At 38.7% G+C, this 20,098-nt stretch overlaps 1 protein-coding gene across 2 annotated transcripts in view; it reads right to left on the bottom strand.

Moving 5' to 3' along the window:
- olfm1a (olfactomedin 1a) overlaps window positions 1-16,740 on the bottom strand; it is a 28,179-nt gene extending 11,439 nt beyond the window's left edge. The window contains exons 1-5 of one of the 2 annotated variants that reach the window (XM_060906925.1): window positions 16,310-16,740; window positions 12,511-12,660; window positions 12,117-12,272; window positions 10,611-10,830; window positions 4,628-4,734 (exon numbers count right to left, since the gene is read on the bottom strand). In XM_060906925.1, the coding sequence (XP_060762908.1) occupies window positions 4,628-4,734; window positions 10,611-10,830; window positions 12,117-12,272; window positions 12,511-12,660; window positions 16,310-16,375 (699 nt within the window). In that variant the 5' untranslated portion in view covers window positions 16,376-16,740. Of the gene's footprint in view, window positions 1-4,627; window positions 4,735-10,610; window positions 10,831-12,116; window positions 12,273-12,510; window positions 12,661-14,137; window positions 14,514-16,309 lie in introns of those variants that run through there. The other variant, XM_060906924.1, reaches the window with a different exon arrangement.
- Between the last annotated feature and the right edge of the window lie 3,358 nt (window positions 16,741-20,098).

The raw sequence follows: 20,098 nt of genomic DNA, 5'->3' as shown, positions 1-20,098 counted from the left end.
GATGAATTCTGAGGTATTCAGAGACATACTGCGTGCTCAAATCCAGCCAAACTGATTGGTCGGCGTTTCATAATACAGATGGACAATGACCCAAAACATAAAGCCAAAGCAACCCAGGAGTTTATTAAAGCAAAGAAGTGGAATATTCTTGAATGGCCAAGTCAGTCACCTGATCTCAACCCAATTGAGCATGCATTTCACTTGGTAAAGGCTAAACTTCAGACAGAAAGGCCCACAAACAAACAGCAACTGAAAACCGCTGCAGTAAAGGCCTGGCAGAGCATTAAAAAGGAGGAAACACAGCATCTGGTGATGTCCATGAGTTCAAGACTTCAGGCAGTCCTTGCCAACAAAGGGTTTTCAACCAAGTATTAGAAATGAACATTTTATTTACAATTATTTAATTTGTCCAATTACTTCTGAGCCCCTGAAATGAAGGGATTGTGTTTAAAAAATGCTTTAGTTCCTCACATTTTTATGTAATCATTTTGTTCAACCCACTGAATTAAAGCTGAAATTCTGAACTTCAACTGCATCTGAATTGTTTTGTTCAAAATTCATTGTGGTAATGTACAGAACCAAAATTAGAAAAATGTTGTCTCTGTCCAAATATTTGTGGACCTAACTGTATATGATATTGATTTATGTTACATGATTTCAGGGCTTGTCTTGTTCTTCTGTTGCAGAAATAAATGTTTTTAAAAATAAATGCTTTAAAAAAACAAAAAATGTACTTTTGTTTAAATAACTCAATTATACAGTGGTGCTTGAAAGTTTGTGAACCCTTTAGAATTTTCTATATTTCTGCATAAATATGACCTAAAACATCATCAGATTTTCACACAAGTCCTAAAAGTAGATAAAGAGAACCCAGTTAAACAAATGAGAGAAAAATATTATAATTGGTCATTTATTTATTGAGGAAAATGATCCAATATTACATATCAGTAAGTGGAAAAATATTTGAACCTCTAGGATTAGCAGTTAATTTGAAGGTGAAATTAGAGTCAGGTGTTTTCAATCAATAGAATGACAATCAGATGTGAGTGGGCACCCTGTTTTATTTAAAGGACAGGGATCTATCAAAGTCTGATCTTCACAACACATGTTTGTGGAAGTGTATCATGGTATGAACAAAGGAGATTTCTGAGGACCTCAGAAAAAGCGTTGATGATGCTCATCAGGCTGGAAAAGTTTACAAAACCATCTCTAAAGAGTTTGGATTCCACCAATCCACAGTCAGACAGATTGTGTACAAATGGAGGAAATTCAAGACCATTATTACCCTCCCCAGGAGTGGTTGACCAATAAAGATTACTCCAAGAGCAAGGCATGTAATAGTCGGCGAGGTCACAAAGGACCCCAGGGTAACGTCTAAGCAACTGAAGGCATCTCTCACATTGACTAATGTTAATGTTCATGAGTCCGCCATCAGCAGAACACTGAACAACAATGGTGTGCATGGCAGGGTTGCAAGGAGAACTGAATCTCAAGAGAAGATGGGTCATGGAGCAAGACAACAACCCTAAGCACACAAATCGTTCTACCAAAGAATGGTTAAAGAAGAATAAAGTTAATGTTTTGGAATGGCCAAGTCAAAGTCCTGACCTTAATCCAATCGAAATGTTGTGGAAGGACCTGAAGCGAGCAGTTCATGTGAGGAAACCCACCAGCAACCCAGAGTTGAAGCTGTTCTGTACGGAGGAATGAGCTAAAATTCCTCCAAGCCAGTGTGCAGGACTGATCAACAGTTACCGGAAATGTTTAGTTGCAGTTATTGCTGCACAAGAGGGTCACACCAGATACTGAAAACAAAGGTTCACATACTTTTGCCACTCATAGATATGTAATTTTGGATCATTTTCCTCAATAAATAAATGACCAAGTATAATATTTTTGTCTCATTTGTTTAACTGGGTTCTCTTTATCTACTTTTAGAACTTGTGTGAAAATCTGATGATGTTTTAGGTCATATTTATGCAGAAATATAGAACAGTCTAAAGGGTTCATAAACTTTCAAGCACCACTGTACCCCTAGAAAACACATCAGTATTGCCTTGAACAATGTACTTGAAAACTTGCTGAAATACCGCAAAATTTTAGGGCAAAAGAAAATTCAAGGGGGGCAAAAAATTTTTGAGGCCATTTGCCCTGCAGGGCAAAAGGGGTCAAAAGTTAACATTGAGGCCTGAAGATGACTGAATGAATGAATTCACTGATAAACTACAACCTCAATTCCAAAAAAGTTGGGACAAAGTACAAATTGTAAATAAAAACGGAATGCAATAATTTACAAATCTCAAAAACTGATATTGTATTCACAATAGAACATAGACAACATATCAAATGTCGAAAGTGAGACATTTTGAAATTTCATGCCAAATATTGGCTCATTTGAAATTTCATGACAGCAACACATCTCAGAAAAGTTGGGACAGGGGCAATAAGAGGCTAGAAAAGTTAAAGGTACAAAAAAGGAACAGCTGGAGGACCATATTGCAACTCATTAGGTCAACTGGCAATAGGTCATTCACATGACTGGGTATAAAAAGAGCATCTTGGAGTGGCAGCGGCTGTCAGAAGTAAAGACGGGAAGAGGATCACCAATCCCCCTAATTCTGCGCCGACAAATAGTGGCGCAATATCAGAAAGGAGTTTGACAGTGTAAAATTGCAAAGAGTTTGAACATATCATCATCTACAGTGCATAATATCATCAAAAGATTCAGAGAATCTGGAAGAATCTCTGTGCGTAAGGGTCAAGGCCAGAAAACCATACTGGGTGCCCGTGATCTTCAGGCCCTTAGATGGCACTGCATCACATACAGGCATGCTTCTGTATTGGAAATCACAAAATGGGCTCAGGAATATTTCCAGAGAACATTATCTGTGAACACAATTCACCGTGCCATCCGCCGCTGCCAGCTATAACTCTATAGTTCAAAGAAGAAGCCGTATCTAAACATGATCCAGAAGCGCAGACGTCTTCTCTGGGCCAAGGCTCATTTAAAATGGACTGTGGCAAAGTGGAAAACTGTTCTGTGGTCAGACGAATCAAAATTTGAAGTTTTTTATGGAAACCAGGGACGCCGTGTCATTCGGACTAAAGAGGAGAAGGACGACCCAAGTTGTTATCAGCGCTCAGTTCAGAAGCCTGCATCTCTGATGGCATGGGGTTGCATTAGTGCGTGTGGCATGGGCAGCTTTCACATCTGGAAAGACACCATCAATGCTGAAAGGTATATCCAGGTTCTAGAGCAACGTATGCTCCCATCCAGACGACGTCTCTTTCAGGGAAGACCTTGCATTTTCCAACATGACAATGCCAAACCACATACTGCATCAATTACAGCATCATGGCTGCGTAGAAGAAGGGTCCGGGTACTGAACTGGCCAGCCTGCAGTCCAGATCTTTCACCCATAGAAAACATTTGGCGCATCATAAAACGGAAGATACAACAAAAAAGACCTAAGACAGTTGAGCAACTAGAATCCTACATTAGACAAGAATGGGTTAACATTCCTATCCCTAAACTTGAGCAACTTGCCTCCTCAGTCCCCAGACGTTTACAGATTGTTGTAAAGAGAAAAGGGGATGTCTCACAGTGGTAAACATGGCCTTGTCCCAACTTTTTTGAAATGTGTTGTTGTCATGAAATTTAAAATCACCTAATTTTTCTCTTTAAATGATACATTTTCTCAGTTTAAACATTTGATATGTCATCTATGTTCTATTCTGAATAAAATATGGAATTTTGAAACTTCCACATCATTGCATTCTTTTTTTATTTACAATTTGTACTTTGTCCCAACTTTTTTGGAATCGCGGTTGTATGTACTCAAATATTATTAACTAATTTACACAATCCTAATTTAACATGCTAACATGACATTTAACTATTGATTTTAACCTTTGTCGTGGCTTTTAAGTTGATGGGCGACATTCTGATCTTCATCAGTCAGTTAAAACAGGCATCTTTCTATTAGATCTTACTCTTGAAGGAGTTAAATACCTACAGGCTCACCTCAGGCTGTCTGCTCTCAAAGTTATCTGCTTTGAAGTGATGTATTAATATATGAAGAGCCCTAGGATTAGTTCTCAAGCACTCTCTTGATATTTTACAAAGAGTTAGGAGTAGTTCCTTTTCAGTAAATTACAAAAAGTTTTAAAAGAGAGAACACTAAAAAGCCCAGACAAAAATAGCCTAGGAAGGACTACTCATGGAATATGTTTTAATAAACATATAAACTAACAGTAAACTGTAGTACAGTATATGTGGAGCCCTGACACAGGTGCTCCTTTATTGGGCATTGGGAATGATTCTGCTGCCGAGTTAATGATATCTTATGAGATTTATACCCAACATTTGCATCTAAATGAGCCTTAGTAAAACAGGCACAGCCCTGGAATGTGCAGTAGAATATATAATGTTGGGACAAACAAGAATGCTGATAAGGTGCAAAAAAAAAAGTGCATTTAGACCTAAAACTGCAGCATCATGCATCAGCTATAAGTCAAGGGCACAGTGTTCAAAGTTAATGCAATTCACCTTCTACTTTATGCTCTTCATTGTTCCTTTGAAACATTTGCATAGAACATTTTGTATAGAACATTTTTTTAAACTTACCCTGCTGTCACCATCAGGGGCAAGGGGATCAGTCATCCATGATCCATATCTCGAGCCGGATGTCTTAATAGTGACAGGGTCACTTATTCCTGTTAGTTTTCCACATGCTGCAAATAATAAATAAAATTACTGCAGATTATATGAGTGAGACCATTAAGTGCTTGATAAAAGCAGCAATGTGGAATATTATCTCTCTCTCTCTCTCACACACACACACACACACACACATGCTTGCACTCTCTCGCGCTCTCTCTCTCTTACACACACACACACACACACACACACACCCTTGAGCTAGTGTCAGGATCAGATTCTTTGTCTCACTAGTGGTTTCAGCCATCCTTCCATGGCTGAAAATAAACTCAACTTGTCATTATTTCACTCGCTCTTCATATGACATCCTTAGGGAGCACTAGACACTCCGTCCTCTTACCAAACCTCCATTTTTAACTCTTCTACCACTTCCTTTCTGCAGCATTTTTGTGCTCATCAGTGAAATAATCTGTATAGCTGGCTTAAATAAACCCAGGCTGCCACCAATTCAAACCAGTAACATTTAGTGTAACAGTGTGGGAAATAAGGCCGGACCGGCGGACATTTACTGGTAATTTTCGAATTTGTCCATCTGTATTTCAAAAGCATTGGACCGGATGGCCCATGAAAAATTGTAAAGATATGGGTCTAATCTACTTCTAATTTTCTTCCAAATGTTACACTGGGCGAATACATTATGTAGTAATACGGCCTGTGAAACGGGGGCCCCCGCAGGCCCGATTTTAAAAATTCATAACTCAGCCACCCAAAGACCCAGCCATGCCAAAATTTACAGGGACATTCCTCTCGGTGAGACCTTTCAAATGAGCCCAGGCACAGGCCTGATCCGACGTCAGCAGCAAGCACGGCTCATGGAAAACTTTAGCATGAGCCCTTGCTCCAGCCGCTCTCACGTGCGGGGATTTAAAAATTCATAACTCGGCCACCGAAGGTCCTAGCCCTGTCAAAATTTACAGGCACCTCCCATTCTCTGAGCCCTCTCAAACCAGTTCATGCACAACCCACTACGACCCCACCTCGGCCTGTTATTCGCCCCCGAAACCATCGTGCGAGTGCTGCGCATCAAAACCCCTGGTTCAAGCCAGCCTTTAAAAATTCATAACTCAGCCAACAAATGGCCCAGCCCAGCCAAATTTTACAGGTACATCTCTCTCCCCAAGACCTTTCAAACAAGCCCAGGCATGGCTCAATCCGCCATCAGGAGTGAGTACGACTTATGGAAAACTTTGGTTGGAGCCAGGGCTCATGCTATTTTCATGTGCGGGGATTTAAAAATTCATAACTCAGCCACCGAAGGTCCTAGCCCTGCCAAACTTTACAGGCACCTCCCTCTCCCCAAGTGGCACACTAAATAAGACAATAGTAATACACTCAGTATTCACAGTTGTTTTTACTGCATGATGCTTTTGAATTAGTGTTTTAAGGTTGACACTATTTGACTGATCCAGTCAGCTGATGAAGAGTTCAGTTTACATGAAACTTTGCAGCACAATATTATATTAAGAGCCAAACTGCCAATCAATGGTTATGATGTTGTTATTATTATGTGCCTTTTTTCATTCATAATAAGAATGACAGTCATAGTCATATGCTTTGGAGGATGTAGATTTATATTATGCATATATTATGATTTATATAGTTTTTATTTTCTTCTATTTTCTAAGTTCTAGTCCAGAAGATTTTAGTCTGAATGCCAAATGATATCACCATGTATAGTTCTGAGTCATTTTTAAAATAATTTTGTTACAAAGTTACTTGGAATCTCGTACTCAAAATTTTAACTCTATGATGTAAGAACAGTTGTATTGTTCATTACTAAATTTCTTATAGACTTATTATAAACATAGTATAAAAAAACAGTCATTGTTGACATAATGTTTTGTGAGTGTTATTATAGTGCCTATATCTGAGTACCAGTAAGTTGTAACCAACTGGAACATCCTTGGCCCCCATACTTTTTTCTAGACATGGAATTGACCTGTGTGTGCTACTGTTTTCTTGGGCATAACTTGAAGCACATTTTACTTGAATCGTCTGACATTTTCTTGTAAATTATATTTGATTTGTAGTGCAATTAGCAACTAATGTCTAGTGTAATTTGGCCTTTGAAGATCACAAAAATGTGCCTGGAAATAGCTGAAAAGCCATCTCCAAGCATCTAAAGCCCGTCAGCTTCCGGGGACCTAAGGCGGGCCCCGGACCCCTGGCTGCATTGTTCCCAGCTTTTGGCCCATCACTGAGACAGGCTGAAATTTGGATGGACAGACAACATTTCAAACTTGTTTGTCCTGTGACAGTCTGCTTAAAATTCCTTTTTTTCACACACTGATGTAATGTAATGTAGCATACAGTATCAAATAGTGTAAAACAATTCACTATACAATGTGTACCAGTAATCTGCTATTATTCACCATTGTAATCCTATAATCTAAGGAGGATGGAAGGAGTTACTTTTGCAAACATGACCCATTTTTAAACAATCCTCTATAGAAATACAAATTTGATATATATTGGTTGGATATTCATCACAGATGGGTGATGGCTGCAAGGCATCTGATGTGCCTGTTGGCTAATAGGCTTATGTACTACAAAAGAGAATTATGACCATCATTTTGCTAAGATTTCAGAGTGCGTCCAACTGAATACAACCCATTAGTATCGTAGGTCAAAAGATACAACACTTCATCAGTGAACATGTCGATGTAATTATTCTGTAACGTGCTATAAACAAGATTGAGGTCATGTCCTTTTTTTAGATTGAATAATACTTCTCTGTAAAAATCACTCATTTATATACTATATAGGTCAGACAGGTACACTGTACCTTGAAGGAGCTTAACTGTTCAGGAATAAAATTTAAAAAATTAAACAAAAAATGAAAAGGGGCATTATTTCTTACCTACACTATTACTACAATAGTTCTTTGGTTGATTAATAGGTCTAGCTTCTAAATGGGAACCCATCTGTTGTTTGGGAACTTTAAGGGACCCCATAGACAGATAACTAAAGAACCCTTTAAGAGTGCAAATAATATTACTGCAAGCAATTTAGTAAATAGGTCTTGGTCTTGTGTTAACTTTTATTTATACACACACACACACACACACACACACACACACACACACACACACACACACACACACACGTCCTCCATGATTATTGGCACCCCTTGTAAAGATTAGTAAAGAGGTTTAGAAAAAAAATAGAACTTTTGGTGAAATCGCTTCATCTCACAATGAAAAAAAAAATCCAACCTTTAATTGAAACACATCTATTCAGAGAAAAACAAATCCCTCATCAAGAAATAATTGTTTCCAACAAAAACACGTGCCACTGGCACCCCTGGAAACCCTGGAAATTATAGAACCCCTGGAAATTATGAAAACTGGCACTCCTGGAAATTATAGTGAAGACTATAGTGTAGCTGAAGCATGTTTCCCATTTAAATTGTACAGTTTTAAGTTGCTTGGAGCGTGTAGGAACTTTCAAGCTGAAATCCATGAATTCCTGATTAACTGGGGTACAAATATGAGGTGACACAGAAGCCAAAGTCCTTTAGTCATCCATCAACATGGGAAAGTTAAGAAACACATAAACCAAATAAGGAGAAGTGTGTTGACCTTCATAAGTCAGAGAATGGTTATAAAAATAAAAAAAGACCTCCTCACCTGAAAATGTCCATTTCTACTGTTAGGGCAATAATAAAAAAGTGGATACCAACTGGAACTGATAGAAACTGGCCTGGAAGAGGACTCAAGTTTATTTTGTCCCCACATCCAGTGAGGAGGATGTCAAAGGGTACCCGCAGTGAAAAATAAACAGAGGCTAGAAATATTACACATTTTGCACAAATGTATTTTGACTACCCTGTATTGTTACACCATGTTGCGTAAAGCAGTGCTTCAAAATTCTTTTGTATTCCCGCTCACTTAAGGGTACAGCCAAATTGCCATTTTGTGGGCAGTGTCAAAGGTCAGCCTGATGTAGAATTGTTGATAGATTTCCTGTATCTTGACTGGCTCGCTGCTCCTGACAACACAAAAATGGTTCACTGACCACAGGAATAAAGCTTCTGCCATGGCCATCTCAGTCCCCTGACTTGAACCCCACTGAAAACCTGTGGAGTTGGTGAGCTGAAGAGGAAAAAGCACAAGAGAGGGCTGAGGATCTTGGATGATCTGGAGAGACTGTATAAAGAGGAATGGTCTCAGATGTCCTGCTCTGTCTCCAACCTTATAGAATGTTATAGGAGAAGACTCGATGCTGTTTTACTGGCAAAGGGAGGTTGTACAAAGTACAAAATAATAGTGGCACATGTGTTTTTGTTGAAAATGAGTATTTCTTGATGAGATATTTCTTTTCTCTGAATAAATGCATTTCAATTAAAGGTTGTATTTTTCTCTTTTTTTTCAGTGTGAGATGAAGCTACTACACTAAAAGGTGGATTTTTTTCCTAACCCTTTTTATTAATTTTCACAAGGGGTGCCAATAATCATGGAGGCCACTGTAGATAGATAGATAGATAGATAGATAGATAGATAGATAGATAGATAGATAGATAGATAGATAGATAGATAGATAGATAGACTCTGTGTGTGTGTGTGTGTGTGTGTGTGTGTGTGTGTGTGTGTGTGTGTGTGTGTGTGTGTGTGTGTGAGAGAGAGACAGAGAGAGAGAGAGAGAGAGAGAGTTATGCATTAAGGTCATACCTCAGGCTTTAGTTTTAAGAGAACAGGCAACGATTATCCTTTCTTTAACATAATGACCCATGACCAGTTCCTGCAGGCAGGATGTACTATACCAAGGGCAATAATCTGTCACTCTTTAAATCCTGCTTCTATTTCTAAATGATTATCTTTACCGCTTGATGTAGCTTTTGACCCAAAAGGAAACATAAGCATGAAGCCCATTCAAGATTTTGCAGGCCATGGAATATAACTGAAATATATCATTAACCACCATATTTCACCGGGGAAACTGTACAAGATGAATTCCTCTTCCATTCTTTTTTCTTTGTAATTTTGTGGAAAATTCCTATTTATTTTTTTAGATTAATTTTGTATTCCCAGAACAGTTTGTGTTAACTGGAGAATCTGTCCATGTCTTACTGCACTATGTGATCCATCCTCAACTGCATTAAGGTTATGTCCTCAGAGCCCTTTATTTATTTATGACATTGTTTTTTTTCTTTGTACTTCTGTGAAAATGTCCTATTTGCTTTTAAATGAATCCCATATTCCCAGAGCAGTTTACTGAAATGGAGGATCTGTCTGTGTCTAACAGCACCACCTGATCTATCCTCCCCCAGCTGCATTAAGGTTATATATCTAGAAGTCATTGACTTATTCATTATGGCAGATTGATGCTCATCAGTTCATGCTATGTATCAAAAAAAGGCTCCATCATCTCAAAGACTGCCTGAGCTCGAGGATGACAAAGTTATTCACGTATCATGAAAATAGCTCTTTTTTTAAATTTAAGCTCCTGTACACTTATGACATGTTAAATAATGCTATATGTCTCCTAAAATCCTATTGTACCCATGGCAAAAGGTATTATATTTAGCAGTGAACGGCAACAGCTTTTGCATCACCATGTTACTCAATCATGGTATTTGCTTGCTACATATTCGTTATAACTACTGTTTCTATTCTGTTCAAAAAGCATTTAAACTTACCTGTATGTACTTGGCTTGTTAGTATTAATCTGAATCCATCTTCACCATGTTAACAGTCAGCAAGTATCCTGCTTAGCATGTGCTCTCTACATGCATACTGAAACGTGCGTTTGTGCATCTGTGTGTGTTTAAAAGCTCAGTAACATCGATCTGTGCAAATATATTTGACTAATGTGAGCCCAACAGATTATATAGCTGACTAAAGTGAGTTTAGCGAGAGGGTGTTGATGTTAGTGCTCAAACTCAGCCTACCTAATTTTTGCATGCATGCACGAAGCCTCTCCTCAAGATTTGACACCCTGTTGTGGAGCTCCTCGTAGTCAAAGGCTCCGATCTCCTCCTGCAGCTCGCTTAGCACTGACGTCAGATTCTTGACTTCCTCTTTAAACTGCAATACCAATTTTGCATCGGCCTTGTATTCCTCCAACACTGGTATCATTGGCCTAAGTTCCTCCATTTTCGCTTTTATGGCCTGTAAGGTTAAAATAGGCTTGGTTCAGTAGGCATGTGTGCAACCGTCCTGTCCAAACACCTATCTGGCCCTAACATGCCCTCTCTGTCTAGCCTAGCCTGAGTGCAATGTGTGCCTAACACAGATGTGGGATATGATATATCGAAAGAATCATAAAACAACTCCTCAGTACACAAAGAACAATTGGCAAAACTCCTTTATTTTTCAATGTTTAAAATGCAATGTCTTAAGTGATTACATGCTGTGCATCACATACAACATTGTTTACTTGTTACTTTGTTCCCCCGGTAACAAAATGTGCATTAACAAACCTGAATGAGGAAAGACACGGAAGAAATTCACCATAACATAAATAAATATCTAGTAATGGAATGCTTCTACAATGGCATGCACAGAAAGAGCGCAACATGGAGCTTTAAAAGTGCTTATTGGCTTAAAATAAACTAAATGGTGCAAAGGTTCAGTAGACCAGCTCGGGATTACAATGGGATTGAACTTGCTCTTCAGTCTCTGCAGCTTTGATATTCATAATTCATAATTTTAGCCCTGCAAGCAAGAAAATGAGAAACTGTTGAATAGCTAACTCGCTAGCCTGTCTGGAACATAAACACACACTATACCCAGATACAGGTGCATTCACAAGATGACACATTAACATAAAAATGGGTGAAAGATGCAGCATGCAAATAGACACAACAGGAATCGCTGTGCAACTGTGCAAATAATTGTGATAATGACTGTGGTAATTAATTAAAATAATTACTACGTCAAACATAGCCAGCGAAGCTATAAATAACACTAATATTTAAAGAGGATTAAAGTCTAATTAAAGATTCATAAGGCACTATGGAGGACACAAAGGACTTCTTAGGAGAAGTACATATTTCTTTCATAATTCATTCTACACTTAAATAAGTAATTCATTCTGTAACTAAAATACCACATTTGTACATGCTCTGTACATGCAGACATAAACAACATGTTAAAGGTCAAAGTTTGAGGATTATGATGATATTTGAATAAAAATGAGCAGGCCTTTCATGCAGTTTAATTATTAGGACTACATTTTAAATTTGTGGTCCAGGAAACTGGTGAAGCTAAACATTTTCTGTCCCTGCTTGATTTTTTTTCCAACCAATTAATCTTAAGCACATTAATTAAAGTTATTTAGCAATAAAGCAAATTAAAGCAGGGTTGAAGGCTGTTAAAATGCAGACATCTGTCAGGCTAAAATGGATTCAATAAATCTGAAAGAATAGATGGGTGAACACATTGTCTTGCCATACCTTGTATTGCTTAGCAATATTTTGCTTGTGGTTCTCCTCCACCTGCTTGAATTTAGTCTCCAGGCCACGCAGTTGCACCTCCATTCGATGGACATACTGCAGGTCTTTCTGTGTCCTCTCATCCAAAGTCTGGATTGACTGGGTCATGTTCTGTACCTGGTGGAATGATGGAAAGAAATGGGAAAATTACCAAGGACCATGAACATTGGGGGAACATTTTGTACCTGGGAGCAGTGCCAAGTCTGAGGTTCTCATCAAAATATTTATAGTGCTTTACATAATAAGCAAGTACTAGAAGGTCATCTGAGATAAATTTGTGCAAGAAGATCTAATATGTGTATGCTTGAGTGTGTGTGTGTGTGCTTGCTATATTGATTATGAATGTAAAGGTTACTTTTTCAAGGAGTTGTCTCAGCTGCTTAGTTCTGGCATCCCGCGAGCACATGGTCTGCTGAGGAGCCACCACGGTGCACACACACCTGCCCTCACTGTCCTGTGCTGAGCTGTACACCTGCCACGACTCCTCAGGGTTCGCAGGCAGCACCTGGCCATAGCAGATAACAGACAGACAGACGAGGTCAGTGAGAGAGATTCCAGAGTCACACTAGAGGATCTGTGTCTGATCCTGATATTTTACTTCTTTAAAAGGGGACACAGCAATACTCCAGGTACATTTGGTTCCCTGCAAATCCTAATTATTTTTACATTTTCCTGTGTCTCTGAACTAATCTATCCTCCTACAAAGAACACAGCAAGACATTTCACTTATGTCATCATGCTGAGCTTGTGCAACTGATGATGCATTCACACAAGCTGAACACATTTTCCCCAGAGAACTGCATGTACAAATGAAGGGCTCTCACACATATACAGCTCACAGCTGCCAGGTTCAGGAGTTTTCACATATGATGTGTTAATCCATAGTCACTTTTTGTTCAAAAAGAATTTTATGATTGAAAGATTCCTTTCATGATCTTCATGTGAAACAGTCGTCTGGATTTCAGCAACACACAATTATCAATAATTCCATTTACCATGACAAGAGAATTTTATCAAACCAAAAGTTCAGCATTTTAAAATTCAGATTAATAACTGAATATTGAGTTTATTAAATGGAATTATGTTTCAAATATCTTTGAAGCTGCAATCTTAAATCTAAAATGGAATAAAAATGGCTAGAGTAACCCAGTAATAATCCATTTAAATTGACCTGTAAAGGAAATCAACTTCCTTTGAAAAAGCACATTTGTGCTGACTTTTGAAAGGATAGCGCATTTAGGCAGACATTTAAAGGGAGTTCTCCACCCTTCATTTTTTTCTCATTCACTAATAAGCAGAAAATAGCAATTGTACTCTCCAAGTAATTTTGCCCGACACATTTGGTGGCACTATTTACAAGAACCATATTGCCTGTTTTTGAAAAAGAAATCCAATTATATTTTTGTCAAGGAGGATTGCAAATTAGAACAGCTCATTAACCAGCTCATCATGATTTTCTAACAGTTCACATGTTGAACATGTCTGTTCTTGATTATTTAATTCTGTATGGGTGTACTTACAAATTTAAACACCATAACTAGAATGAGATCTCATAAGTTACAATATCCAACCAAAATAGTAGGTGAGGAGATTTAAAAAAATTTATTCATAAAAAACAACCAACAACAAAAACACTAATATTGTGACTTGTCAAATATATTCAAAGAAAGAAAAACAGTGATAAAAATTACTCTAGTGATAAATTAAGCAACTGTATTTGACAGCCTTTCATATATATATATATATATATATATATATATATATATATATATATATATATATATATATATGATGTAATGGGGAACCAATAAACTGATCCATTCAATAAATCACAATTAACTGAATTAGGTATTCCAATCATGTTTCCAAACAGGGTATTTCTGTAATTAGCACTTCCCTCTGCACATATGGTCTTGTGATCGTAAGGCATGAGTCTCCTGCGCTCAGATGTGTGGAGCGTGATGTAAAGCTCAGTAACTCACAGCCATGCTCCGGTCCGCTCCCGCAGGCGGAGCCGCCATCAGCCTGGTGGAGTTCAGGCCCACGAGCGAGGGCAGAGTCTGCGACATCCAGTTAGTGATCATGGCCATGGTGCTGAGCACAACACCGATCTTCAGCAAGGGCAACGACATCTTTGCGCGCCTTCCTTCCTCTCCAGATCCTTCATTATACGCACTCCGGCGCGGCACGAATCTGCAACCCAGTGTTGCCCATCAAAGTATGGTGGTGCATTTGAGCCCCGGCTGAGGACAGAGCCGCTCCAGACATGCCCGCTGATCTTTCCTTTCACTATAAAGCCGGTGGTGCTGTGCGGGATGCTCGCTGTTCGTATTTGCTGAAGCCTGTCCACTCGGTTCGCCTTCTCTGTTCGAATAACTAGAACTGCAGAGACTCAGCCGAGCTTCTCATTGGTCCACTGTCCACGCCCACCGCGCAGCTTATTAAATATTCATGAGTCTCTCTGACTATACGTGTATTTTTCCATGCATTACATAAATTCTAACATCCAAGGTGATATTCTTAACGTTTTGAAACATAGTAGGACCTACAGCAGCTTGTTTTAGATTATGGTTAAAATACATGTGCATGAATAAATCGTTTTTGATGCTATAAGGCCATTGCCTTATATGAACCATTGCCTTTTCAGTGTTCGTAGTAAAACGATGTGAATAATTCACAAGCTGCACACACTGACTACATCTGCTTTATTCTGATCACAGGCATTAACAGGCAAAGATGAACTTAGCAGCAGACTAATAACAAAAAGACAAAGATACAGATAATTAAAAAGGGAAAAATGGCTGTAATTATCAGTGTGCTTTAATTGTGTTTAATTGTCCATGCTCTGTCTTTGACAAATACTCATTTATGACCAAATGATAATTCTCCAGGGTGATAAGACATAAATTAGCCAACAGAGGGCAGTGCAAGGTTCATAATCCTTTTAAACTAGTGACCTCTGCTGATTAGTGTTTCGTAATAGTTTGTCTCCATACAACACCAGGGATCTTAATGTTTGATCAGCCCATGATCAATATTTACCTTTTAACAAACTTAATGTTTCACTAAACATTAACTAAAATTAACGTTTAACTCAGTCCTCTCTATAAATTAATAAACCGGTTAATAATATACTGATCCAAGAAATTAATAGTCTGATAGGCTAAAAGGTATAACAATGTAGTAAATTGTAACTATTTATTATTATTGTAACTATTTATTATTGACTGTTTATTGACAGTCAATTATTCCTCGTTAAAGAAAATGTGGTAAACATGATTGTCCAAATGGTTACAGGAGATGAGTCTTCAAATGTCACCACAATGTCTGCCTTTCCAAAGTCCCACGCTAATGTTTCACTAAAAATGTGTTCATTGGTGTATTTTCTCTCTAACCATGTCCTACAATGTCTCTGTAACTTACTGTGGACCAATCATTAAATATTTGAGTGCTTTCGAGCTGAGAAACAATGGTGTGGTAGTGTCTATGTGAAAGAAAAAAAATGCAATCTGGGACACAAATTTAGTCTTCGGAGTCTAGGGAAGTGCAGCCCCACTGGCATGGCAGTTAAGATTTACTGCTTTATATAAGAAAGAGGATAATTGATCATATTGTTTAATATTGTGTGAATAGAGACTATTCCAACATGCATCACTATTTTTCAACATGCAATGTCCTTTCACTCTTAACTCAGAAAAGGGGGTTCATCTCCTAAACAAATTTAAACAAAAAGGAGTGCATCTGCAAAGAATCGCCATGAAGCTACCATAACTCTGCGCGCGCGTGTACACACACACACACACACACACACACTGTCCAGTGTGTTAATATGTCCAGTATGTACTTCGACAGACAGGATTCGTGTCTCTAGGTTAATCTGACATCCTTTGTGTTCATTCTGTAATATGTAAATATTTAGTGTATATGTGTAAAATGTCTGTGTGGTGTGACAGGCGGAGGTGCCCCAGTAATTACTGTTTTGAAATAGGCTTATCATCATAACTACTGCAGATTAACAAACAAACAAAAAACCAACCGTCATCTAGCCAGTTATACTATGAGTTTTGCATTGGCAGATGTGGATTATTTCATGTCAGAAGAATGAGCCTGTGCTCGTTGGATGGGGAGAAAGAAAATGGCGTTTATAAACCTACTTGAGTGAGTTCTGTTCCCATCAGAACAAGCAGGGTGAGACTCAGGAGCTTGCTCGCAGGCTGCATCTTCTTCTCGCCGGTGGCACCTGATCCAGAAGCTATCGCATGCAGATCTACTTTAGCACAATCGTCCAGCTCTCTTTTTACACACCCGCCTTCAATATTTTCTTTAAGGGTTCGATGTCAAAATAAGGAAAGGGATGAAATCAGGGTAGCAGAGCTGTCTTTTAGCATATTTATCGCGTCTCGGTTTGCCGACGCGTCTTCGACCTGTTCCCTTGGCTGCTTCTAAAGACGACAAAAAGAAACGAAAGCGCAAAAAGGAGGCAAAATATATATATATAGCCTATTTACTTCATCGCTAGCAAAAGTTGGATTCCTAATGTGAGAAGGGCAGATGTGGGAGGCGAATTTGAGACGCGAGAAGTAGCCGTGGTGCTGAACCGGAAGTGACACGAGAAGGCGTGGGAGAGTCAAGAGCGGCGGGGCGCGCGGGGCTTCGTCCAAACCGCATACTAAACCACTAAACACGATGCGGTACGGCCTGAGATGGTGTGTGGTTTTGAACAGACATAGGAAATTGGTATCTCTCTGATATAGGTTATGGTGCATAATCATCACCATTTGCACACTGGTTTAATTAGCGGTTATTGTATAAATGTGCCGCGACGAACTAGGTTGCTATGACGACTGCATCCTCGATCCTCGGTTTCATCGTAGTCGTAGAAGCGGCTACATTATTTACACACTTTTCCAAATGAGGTCTAATCGTCATATATACTGTAGAAAATTGGTGTGTGTGTGTGTGTGTGTGTGTGTGTGAGAGAGAGAGAGAGAGAGAGAGAGAGAGAGAGAGAGAGAGATTTGGACTTATGTACGACTTCTCCATCTATGTCCTGAAGTTCAACGCTGTGCTGAGTTTGAGACATTTCCTAAATGCTGGATGCATTGTAAATTGGCTAAATAAACATATGAACATGTTTATTTAGCCAATATGAGCATATGTTAAACATTAGCCTGGAAATACGCTACAACTTTATGCAATACATCAAACTTGATCCCCCATTTACGACTCGACATGGATTCAGCTTAAGTTGACTTGGACTCATAGTAGACTTGGCAAGGGTATAATATCACATAAACTTGACTTGAGGGTTATTGGTTTGACTACAATGCTGGAGAGTACTGGCTGGAGGGGGGTGTTGATGATGGTTTGAGGACAGCCAGAGAGAGAGAGAGAGAGAGAGGGGTGTTGATGATTGTTTGAGGGCAGCCAACAGTTTAGATTGTAATTAATCTAATAGTCTAATTACTCTAACTGCATATACAATGTTTTTTTTTTCTTTTTTTCTGTTCACTCATATAAAGTATGCGCATATTTAAGCCCAATCACTAATGGAAAAGATCTGTTTTGGATTAACCCATGCCATCATTAGAGCTAGCCTTCACTCACCAACAGTAACTCACTGTTCTATTAGGGCACTAAATGCCATCACCATGGTCGCATCATGTTATAGAAATGATGTGCCAGCTCCTGCTCATAGTGCTAGACCATGGCCTTAAAGGTCAAATTAATCTTTTTCCACCTATTTAAACACATCAAAGGACAAACAGAATTTACATCCCGAAAAGCAACCATTAGCACTTACCATTATTGGTGCTGCATGACGTTATAGAAAACAAAATTCGTTGACTGTACCTACCTGTAATTCTTCCATCATGGTTTCAAGTAATATGTGGTAGTAAATTAATGGGGAGAAACACCTCCACTGATTACAGATGGGTTCATGCACTTGTATTTCTTCTTAGATGTTACACACAATCAGCAAGATTGTCTTCATTAAATAATATAGGACAGAATATTTACAATCCCAAATTAAAAAAAAGGGATGGTATGGAAAATGCAAAATAAAGGAATGAATGAATGAATGAATGAATGAATGAAAATAAAAAGCAATGATTTTTAAATTTGCTTTGACTTGTATTTCATTGCAGATAGTATGACAGACATTTCATGTTTTGTCTGGTCAACTTCACTTAGTTTGTTAATATACATCCATTTCTGTGTTTCGGGCCTGTAACACCTTTCAAAAAAGTTGGGACAGGGACTATTTATGTCTAGTGATAAGGTGAAAGAATTAAATAATGATGTGATTTGAAACAGGTGATATCAACAGGTGACTGTAATCATGATTTGGTACAAAATCAGTATCCAGGAAAGGTCTAAACTTTGAGGACCAGAAATGGGCCGAAGATCACCAGTTTGTCAACAAATGTGTGAGAAAATTATTGAAATGTTTAAAAACAATGTTCATCAAAGAAAGATGTGAAGGGATTTGGATATTTCACCTTCTGTGGGGCATAATATCATTAAATGATTCAAAGACTTTGGAGGAATTTTGGTACGTAAAGGGCACAGGCCTAAGCTGTTGATACACACAGCCTTGATACCTGATCCCTCAGATGGCACTGCATCAAGAACTGTCATTCATTTATAGCTGATATTAACCACATGGGCTTGGAATTACTTTAGCAAACCTTTGATAATCACTACAATACAAAGGTACAGCCACAAATGTCAGTTAAAACTTTACTGTGCAAAGAGGAATCCTTATGTTGACTGTGTCCAGAAGTGCCATTGACTTCTCTGGGCTTGGAGGCATCTGGGATGGACCATCATACAGTGGAAATGTGTAATGTGGTCAGACAAATGAATATTCCAGGTTTTTTGTTTGTTTGTTTTTAAAGAAATGAACAATGTGTGCTCCAGACCAAAGATGACAAAAGACCACCCAGACTGTTACCAGCAAGAAGTCTAAAAGTCAGGGTCTGTCATGGTATGGGGTTGTGTCAGTACCCTTGGCAAAGGTAACTTACACTTCTGTGATGGCAGCATTAATGCAAAAAAGTATATAGAGATTTTGGAGCAACATATGCTGATTTCAAGATGACATCTTTTCCAGGGATATTTCAAAAAGACAATGCAAAACCATATTCTGCACACATTACAAAAGCATGGCTGTGTAAGAAGAGGGTGCCTGTCCCCAATAGAGAACAGGGGCAGACTGGCAATCTGTACGTTCTGGAAAAGTCCAGAACGGCTGTCTGGTCTACGGCCGTCAGCCCTGTTCAATAACCAAAATTTTCAGTCTATCAACTAACAACAGGTGGCGCTAAGACGATAATTTATCCATCAATCATTATTCCATAGGCCTAAAAGCCAACAAAGAAGAGTAACATTAGTGTCTGTCAACAGAAAGATGGCAAGCAGAAAACATAAGGAGAAAGGTGGATGGGAAAAGTTAAAACAAAAGAAAGTGAAGTCACTTGAAGAAGATGCTTCAAAATGTAGAAAGCTCACAGAGCTTTTTGGCAGCAGCGCAACTGCAAGCAGCAGCAGTAACGTTCATGTCACATTATCACCGAGCGAGACTGAGAACCAGGTGGACATCCAACCTGATCAACCACATGCTGATGATGATAGTCATGATGAGGGGCAGGCAGCTGAGGGAATTTCACCGGAGGAGGAGGTACCGGTAAGTGACAACGACATAAAACCATAGCATAAAACAGGTTATGTAAAGGCCACTCATAGACCCCTCTCATAGTAGGCCAATCTTCTATTGACTGGATTTGCGGTGTGATGATGAGAAATATGTGGTTTATTGCTGTCAAAACAAACACGTAACTACCAAGCAAGCCAATTATAAATAGATAGGCAAGCACAAATGGCCGCAATTTCATATGTTCACCTCTGCATAATTCATACAGATTAGGCTCTTTACGTTC

Source organism: Neoarius graeffei, chromosome 24 (assembly GCF_027579695.1).
Source record: "Neoarius graeffei isolate fNeoGra1 chromosome 24, fNeoGra1.pri, whole genome shotgun sequence".
Classification (NCBI taxonomy): Eukaryota; Metazoa; Chordata; class Actinopteri; order Siluriformes; family Ariidae; genus Neoarius; species Neoarius graeffei.
This window is presented reverse-complemented; position numbering and strand designations above follow the sequence as displayed.